Source organism: Conger conger, chromosome 2 (assembly GCF_963514075.1).
Source record: "Conger conger chromosome 2, fConCon1.1, whole genome shotgun sequence".
NCBI classification, from domain to species: domain Eukaryota; kingdom Metazoa; phylum Chordata; class Actinopteri; order Anguilliformes; family Congridae; genus Conger; species Conger conger.
In genome coordinates, this window is record NC_083761.1 from 210,562 (window position 1) to 220,000 (window position 9,439).

At 46.4% G+C, this 9,439-nt stretch overlaps 1 protein-coding gene across 1 annotated transcript; it reads right to left on the reverse strand.

Moving 5' to 3' along the window:
• Positions 1-291: 291 nt before the first annotated feature.
• LOC133113611 (peroxisomal ATPase PEX6-like) lies at positions 292-6,034 on the reverse strand. Its single transcript, XM_061222970.1, has 4 exons — positions 6,023-6,034; positions 679-884; positions 401-462; positions 292-296 (listed from the first exon to the last, which is right to left on the reverse strand). The coding sequence occupies exons 1-4, from the start codon at positions 6,032-6,034 to the stop codon at positions 292-294; spliced, it is 285 nt and encodes a 94-aa protein (XP_061078954.1).
• Positions 6,035-9,439: the final 3,405 nt, after the last annotated feature.

Here is a 9,439-nt window from a genome sequence, read left to right on the forward strand (position 1 = left end):
TCGGAGTAGAGCCGCTGCTCCTTCGCGTCGAAAGGAGCCAATTGAGGTGGTTCGGGCATCTGATCAGGAGGCCTCCCGGGCTCGTCCAACTGGGCGGAGACCCCGAGGCAGACCCAGAAACCGCTGGAGAGGAACCGCCTGGGAACGCCTCGGGATCCCCCAGGAGGAGCTGGAATGCGTTGCTGGGGAGAAGGATGCCTGGAATACCCAGCTTAGCCTACTGCCACCGCGACCTGACTCCGGATAAGCGGGTGAAAATGGATGGATGGATGAATGGATTAAAACACAGAATTACACTGAGAATGAAACACAATTACATGAGAATAAAACACAATTACACTGAGAACTAAAGCATAATTACACTGAGTGTAAAGACACGTGTTAATGTATACACACTCACCTTCTCTGACATTCTGCTCACTTTGGCCAACATACATGTTGATGAGTTCTGGACCTTTAACACTGAAAAACACAATGATTACATTTCAAACAAATCAATAAATACATGAACAACAATTTACATCTCGATCAAATCAATTAATAAACAAGAAATCGCATCAAATCGATCAGCAAGAACAAAATGGACAGAGGTGCCAGACCCACCCCAAAACAGGGCCAATGCACTGTTTCAGTGCAGCTGATGAAGAGTTTGAGGTTAGAGGTCAGAGGTCAGGGTACCTGAGGAAGGTCATGGCGCACTCTGTGGCCACAGCCTTGGCAAGGAGGGTCTTCCCGGTTCCCGGCGGTCCATAGAGCAGCAGGCCGGAACGCCGCAGCCCCAGGGAGAGCAGCTCCGGGCGCTCCAAAGGGAGCTGGATGGTGTCCAGGATCTCCTTCTTCACCTGCTGCAGGCCGCCCACATCCTGCCAGCGCACTGCGGGGACCTGGTGACATCACAGCGACATCACAGTGACATCACATCCTGCCAGCGCACCGCAGGGACCTGGTGACATCACAGCAACATCACATCCTGCCAGCGCACAGCGGGGACCTGGTGACATCACAGCGACATCACAGTGACATCACATCCTGCCAGCGCACCGCGGGGACCTGGTGACATCACAGTGACATCACATCCTGCCAGCGCACCGCGGGGACCTGGTGACATCACAGTCCTGCTATTGAGGAGACCAATTCTTCCATTAGCCTGCTGCTATATGCTAATGCCAGTGTGGTTTTCTCCATTAGCCTGCTGCTATATGCTAATGCCAGTGTGGTTTCCTCCATTAGCCTGCTGCTCTATGCTAATGCCAGTGTGGTTTCCTCCATTAGCCTGCTGCTATGTGCTAATGCCAGTGTGGTTTCCTCCATTAGCCTGCTGCTCTATGCTAATGCCAGTGTGGTTTCCTCCATTAGCCTGCTGCTATATGCTAATGCCAGTGTGGTTTCCTCCATTAGCCTGCTGCTATATGCTAATGCCAGTGTGGTTTCCTCCATTAGCCTGCTGCTCTATGCTAATGCCAGTGTGGTTTCCTCCATTAGCCTGCTGCTATATGCTAATGCCAGTGTGGTTTCCTCCATTAGCCTGCTGCTATATGCTAATGCCAGTGACTTATTATCCACAGGGTTCCCTAGTCAAATCCTCAACACAACAGCATTGTCATAATAACATTGTAATTTAAATGTTATTTTTGGGATTCCATAAATACCTCCACTGGGTGGAACCCCAGAAAACCACAGGGACTGGACTCCGGAACCACTACCACAAAGGCCCCAAAAACCCAGACGTAGACGGGACCATGACCACTCTGGTCCCACCGCTAACCCCCACTCAGCTCCTAATTCTAACCGCACCCCTACCTAACTATTCTAACCCCGCCAGAAATCCAATTTGGAGGAGATCAATAATCACATCCTCCGAAACATGCCACATGTTCCCAAGCTTCCGGAGGAGGACTTCCGCACTACACGGGACGACATCCACTGGACAGAGAGAACAGCTGGCAAGATGTTGGAACACTGGCTAAAACATTTAAACTGAGAATCCCCACAAACCCAAACACAAACAGGGAGGGGAATAAGAACATTATACTGCTGGCACAAAACTTTTCAGCCACACAAAATCAAATTAGTTTACTGGACAAAGGCCTATCATTCGTACCGACGGCAAACATTAGAAAAAAACAAAAACCCTCAGAGGAGAAGCTCAGGAGTTTCACAGAAAGCTGAAACTAGCTGTCTTTTTTGAGGGATCAGAAAACACAGACAGAACACCCTTTATGGCCCGATCCAACTGGGAACCCAGGGAGAGCCAAATCCCGGGTACAATCACACAACTCATAAAAGACAACAACACCCTGATCAAGGCACTTAACCCCCAAACCCACAAAGACAAAAACAACCTCAGCAGAGGAGAGACAAACAAATTGTCATCAAACCAGCTGACAAGGGGAGTGCCATAGTAATCATGGACAGAACACAATACATTCAAGAAGCACACAGACAATTAAACAACACTACACACTATAAAAAATAAATTAGACCCATATATCTAGACACAGCACAAGAAATATATGACATTATACAGACACTATTAGAAAACAATTCCATCACAAAAAAACTAAGTTTTTACCTAAGGGGGGAGGAAAATCCTAGACCAAGGGTTTTTTACCTCCTCCCCAAAATACACAAACAGCCTCAGTCCTGGAGTGTACCATATGAGATCCCGGCAGGGAGACCTATTGTTTCAGACTGCAACAGCGAATCCTACAGGATCGCAGAATACATAGACCATTTCCTCACTCCACTGTCAACTAAACACAACAGTTACATAAAAGACACATACGACTTCATACGCATAGTTAAAAACACTAAAATAACACAGGACACCATTTTATTCACAAATGACATAGATAGTCTCTACACAAACATAAACACTGCAGCAGGGCTAACAGCTGTAAAACTCTGGATGGAGAAATACCCGGATGACAGCCGCCCGGATACATCTCTCCTACAACTGTTAGAAATCAGCCTGACAAAAAATGATTTTGAATTCAGTGAAGAATTCTTTTTACAAATCAGCGGCACAGCGATGGGTAAAAAATTTGCACCGGCCTACGCAAACATTTACATGGCACACTGGGAGGAGACTGTTTTTCAAAAATGCCCCAAATTACCCACCAATTATTTTAGATACTTAGATGACATATGGGGAACATGGACACACAGCTTAGAGGACTTCAAACACTTTATACAAATCCTCAACACACACACAATGATAACAGTTAAATACATCACGCATAACCAACAAATAGATTTCTTGGACACTACCACATACAAGGGACCCTCTTTTTCCCAAACACACACTTTAGACACTAAAGGTTTCTTTAAAGATACTGACACACACACACACTTTTACATAAAAACAGTCTCCACCCTAAACACACTTTCAAGGGCCTGATCAAATCACAATTGCTCAGGTTCAACAGGATTTGCACACAGGTAATAGATTTTGAAGAGGCTACCCAGACCCTCTTCAATGCATTAAAACCAAGGGGGTATTCCAGATCTTTCCTCAGACAGGTCCGGAAAACTTTCTTCACCACCAGACAACAAGACACGCGCAAAATCATCCCGCTAATCACCACCTACTCAACATTGACCCTAGCTGCAAACAGAAAAATTAAATTAAATCTAACCCGCACTCTACAGAATACAAACATTATCCAGGACTATAAAATTATCTCAGCATATAAAAGAAATAAAAATCTTAAAGATCATCTGGTAAGCAGCAAACTACCAGAAATTAATACTTTACCTACACAGGGCCCAATATTCTACAAGGAAGCCACTACAGTCAGGAACACCACTACCAACACAACCTACATACTAAAACAAACACTAACTAAAAACACTAAAAACTGCATATATGCCATTAAGTGCAAACATGTGGTTTGTGGTATAATATATATATATATATATATATATATATATATATATATATATATATATATATATATATATATATATATATATATATAATGTGGTATAATATATGTAGGAGAGACAGGGAACACAATTAAATGTAGACTAGCACAACATATATACAACATTAGAAATTACAGAGAGACAGACAAACACCTGGTGGCTCATTTCCTTCACCATGGACTTGAGGCACTAGACATATCGGGCCTTCAAACTAACAATAACTGGACACCGGAGGAGAGACGCAGGTTTAAGAAACACTGGATTCTCAAACTTAGCACTCTATTTCCAAGAGGACTGAACCAACGCACATAGAGCACCGACACAAGAGGGACCAAATTCTTCCTACTTAAAGGCTTCAGTACCCTGAATGGCCAGTGCAAACTTTTATTTCCCAAGAGGCCCTAATATGGGACAACTTGGGAAATAAAGATTTCTTATTTACCTAAACCCAAACCCTGACCCTGACACCAATCCTAAACCCAAACCGTGAATCAGCAGTATACCTTCATTACCATCTCCCATCATTCCACACACACAGTCACACTGAATCCAACATGAGATTCACACCCCCAGCTTCTTAACTCACCATAAATCCAGAACCCTTCTGTGGGCGGCTTTGCCAGCGAGTGTCACTAATGCACACAAGTCCCCCAAGAGAAACCCCTGAGAGAGAGAGAGAGAGAGTGTAACAGTATGAAGCTTTAGCTGAGCACTAGCAGAGAGCCAGCTGAGAAGATATCTAGATAGCTAGCTTCTGCATTGAACAGCTGCGACTGCAACTCCCTACTTACTCCCTCCCTAAAACTGCCAGCCTATGCCAGCCAACCGCTACAGCTCATCCAGAACCCTGTGGCCTGACGCAACCTTCAACCTTCAACGCCACGTCCCTGCTACAGTCAGTCTACAGGCAGCCAGGATCAGATTCAGTCCTGACTCCAACACTGCAGCTAACAGGACAGCCCCTCCCTACCTGCTACACATGAGCTCAGCCCCTCCGCTCTGCTGCCACAGGCCAACTTGCTCATCCTGCTAGCCGTGTGAATGTCTTGACTGCAGAGATTCTCCACCCTAGCTCCAGTGATCCAGCTGTGTGAATGGCTCTCTCTGGTCCTGACTGCAGAACTTCTCCACCCTAGCTCCTCAGGGTGGAACAGCTTCCCCATCCCCATAAGAACTGCTCACTCTCTGCCCATCTTCCACTGCTGTCTAAAGACCCATCTCCCATCTCTTCACACTGCACCTTACCTCCATTGCAGGAGTCCCCTAATCCATTATCACTGTCTATCTTTAGCTCCTTGTATTTTCAACCATAATCTAGAAATTTTTACTTTGTCTTTGTGTACTGGACTTATGTTTTTGGCCTTACAACCAATCATAAATGAATTGTACCATGTCTAATGTGTTTGGATGTTTGTTGTGTGACCTTGATATGCACTGTTTTGCAGGTCGCTTGGGATAAAAGTGTCTGCAAAATAAAATGTAATGTAAATGTACATTACATTATTGGCATTTGGCAGACGCTCTTATCCAGAGCGACATACAGTTGATCAGACTAAGCAGGAGACAATCCTCCCCTGGAGCAATGCAGGGTTATGGGCCTTGCTCAAGGGCCCAACGGCTGTGAGGATCTTATTGTGGCTACACCGGGATTAGAACCACCGACCTTGCGTATCCCAGTCATTTACCCTAACCACTACGCCACAGGCCGCCCTTACATGTAGATGTTAGCCAGGTGCTAGCTCACTGCAGTCTGCAGTCACAATTTTACTTCTCCTACCGGTGATGTTAAAAGCACGGTACCCTCGGTGTCCAGAGGAAATCCATAATCTCGGTAGAAATTCTTGCTAGTGTAAAGCTTCAGAGGCGTACTGTAATCTGCGACTGGTCTACACTCCGGTGTCTCTTCTTCTGTGGTTAGGTGCACACAGAGCAAAATATCTGCCCTAGAAGGAGAATTCCGTCTCTGTGTCGACAACAAAAGCACGCAGGTGGACTCGCCAATATTGGGAAATAAATGGCTGGACTGATATTTGGAAACAAGAACTTGTAAAGGGTTTATATGACTCAGAAACACGTCTCAGCAAATCAGCTGTACCATGGCTGCCATGTTGCCGAATCCGCATGCGCCGATAAACATACGCTTAGGTGTGGAGCATCGAGCAATCGAGTATTGGGCCGTTCATCATGCCATACGCCAAAGCGTGAGAAGAGCGAGAGCATCTTAGAATGTGTTCCTGATTACGGTTTGCGCAGTGGGAAACCGTTAATCATAGTCTCACTGTAAGTAAGATTAGAATGTGTTCCTGATCACGGTTTGCGCGGTGGGAAACCGTTCATCATAGTCTCACTGTAAGTAAGATTAGAGTGTGTTACTGATTTACGGTTTCGTTTCAAAAACGAAAAAGGCTGTGTTTTTCATTATTTCAATTTTAGACTCGGATCAAAAATACAAAATGGAAAAACAGGCTGCGGGACCGAATTTGATTTTAATATTTAATTTGTCGGGTTTACGAGACCCGATTTGATTGTCAATTGAAAAACAAAAGAACAAATGATACACGGATTGAAAAGACTCAAACTGTGGTTTTGATCATCACAAAAAAAAAAAATTCACAGAGATTTGAGAATGTATTCACCTCAGAAGACTAAACAAATAACTTGCCTGCCCTAATGTGAAGGGTGATACTGAGATCTCGACTGCAGTAAATAGGCCAGGTCTGGCTCAAAAACAGTGGTCTCGCAGGTCTCGTCCTCACACGGTTCTTGTTAATGTTCATAACCGAGAATGTCTTATGTCGAGCCAAACAAGCTCAGCATTTTCTCAGCAAATGTTCGAATCTCTTGGAACCTGCCTTTATTCAGCTGGCGGTAAAAGTTGACAAGAGGGAGCTGTTGGTGCCGACTGCACACTCGGGCCTGGAGCATCATCACACACTGCAGCTCAATGAGCTCCAGCTGCAGGGGGTCTGGAGCATCATCACACACTGCAGCTCAATGAGCTCCAGCTGCAGGTGGTCTGGAGCATCATCACACACTGCAGCTCAATGAGCTCCAGCTGCAGGGGGTCTGGAGCATCATCACACACTGCAGCTCAATGAGCTCCAGCTGCAGGGTGGTCTGGAGCGTCATCACACACTGCAGCTCAATGAGCTCCAGCTGCAGGGGGTCTGGAGCATCATCACACACTGCAGCTCAATGAGCTCCAGCTGCAGACGGTCTGGAGCATCATCACACACTGCAGCTCAATGAGCTCCAGCTGCAGGGGGTCTGGAGCATCATCACACACTGCAGCTCAATGAGCTCCAGCTGCAGGGGGTCTGGAGCATCATCACACACTGCAGCTCAATGAGCTCCAGCTGCAGGGGGTCTGGAGCGTCATCACACACTGCAGCTCAATGAGCTCCAGCTGCAGGGGGTCTGGAGCATCATCACACACTGCAGCTCAATGAGCTCCAGCTGCAGGGGGTCTGGAGCATCATCACACACTGCAGCTCAATGAGCTCCAGCTGCAGGGGGTCTGGAGCATCATCACACACTGCAGCTCAATGAGCTCCAGCTGCAGGGGGTCTGGAGCATCATCACACACTGCAGCTCAATGAGCTCCAGCTGCAGGGGGTCTGGAGCATCATCACACACTGCAGCTCAATGAGCTCCAGCTGCAGGTGGTCTGGAGCATCATCACACACTGCAGCTCAATGAGCTCCAGCTGCAGACGGTCTGTAGCATCATCACACACTGCAGCTCAATGAGCTCCAGCTGCAGGGGGCCTGGAGCATCATCACACACTGCAGCTCAATGAGCTCCAGCTGCAGGGGGTCTGGAGCGTCATCACACACTGCAGCTCAATGAGCTCCAGCTGCAGGGGGTCTGGAGCATCATCACACACTGCAGCTCAATGAGCTCCAGCTGCAGGGTGGTCTGGAGCGTCATCACACACTGCAGCTCAATGAGCTCCAGCTGCAGGGGGTCTGGAGCATCATCACACACTGCAGCTCAATGAGCTCCAGCTGCAGGGGGTCTGGAGCATCATCACACACTGCAGCTCAATGAGCTCCAGCTGCAGGGGGTCTGGAGCATCATCACACACTGCAGCTCAATGAGCTCCACCTGCAGGGGGTCTGGAGCATCATCACACACTGCAGCTCAATGAGCTCCAGCTGCGGGCTGGGTCCACGGAGAAAGGAGAGGAAAAAAGTGTGATCTCCTTTTCAATAGCTGCAAAATCCCCGAAAGCGCTGTTGAAACTCCTCAGCCAGAGATGAGATGTCTGCTGCATACCTCCTCATTTGCGCACTGATATTGTTCTGTGGAAAACTGGTCATTATTTCCTGCAGCGATGAGAAATGTGTGGTATTGGGCTGCGTTTGTGACAGGTGCCTTTGGAAAAGTAGCAGCTTGGTCCCAAAGGCTTTGATGTGTGAATACAGTTGGCCTACCACTGCATCTTGCCCCTGAAGGCTCGTGTTCAGCACGTTCAGATATCGTGTTGTCAATCAAAAATCCAAAATCAGCCAGCCAAACAGGATCAGATAGTTCTGGCATCGGTTGTCCCTTTTTTGCCAATAATTGTCCGATTTCCTCCCTAAGAGAGTAGAAGCGCTGCAGTGCAGACCCCCGACTGAGCCATCTTACGTCGTTGTGATACACAACATCTCTGTATTCAGCATTGATGTCGAGTAGAAACTGTTGAAACTGGCGGTGGCACAGGGCTTTGGAGCGAATATAATGAATAGCCTTTATCACCGGTTTCATAACATGATCATATTTCAGATGTTTGGCACAGAGAACTTGTTGGTGAATAATACAGTGGAGTTTTATAGCTTTGCCTCCTTCTTCGCTGACTTTGTCACAGACTAGGGTTGATAATCAGCCATGGCAGGTGCGCCATCCGTAATAATCCCAGTGACTTTATTTAAAGGTGGTTTCATGTCATCTACAGCGGAACAAACAGAAACAAATAAATCTGTTCCTCACGTTCATTTCATTGTCCACTCCTATCAGATGAAACGTGTTGTTGAAATTATATATTCATGTGATTATTTTATTATTAATTGCTTATCCTATTATTAATTGCTTATGCTGGAGTGATCCAGATCATACATAATTATTAAAGTACCATAACTTGCTTTGTGCTAATGAATATTATTTTCAGTAACTGTGTGAGTTGAGATGTCTCTCCCTTTCTGTGCTGTGGGCCTCCAAGGCTACAGCCATAAACTGTGTTCTGGATTATCTTGTCTTGGTGCCTGTGCGCCTGCAGAACCAAAAACATAAGACCTCACCACGGAGGCTACCATGGGGATTATCCTCCCCCTGGACATAAGATAAACTTCTCAGACGCGCAGGGAATGCGCAGGCCCCTGCGTATACATCATGCTGGAATGTTTTGAGAACATATATCTACATAAACAGTACCTTGAAGGGGAGAGATATGAATAAACAATCTGTAGTAAGGAGAAGAGTGGGGAATTGTCTTTGAATATTGATCATTGGGAATGTTTAATCAAAGGGG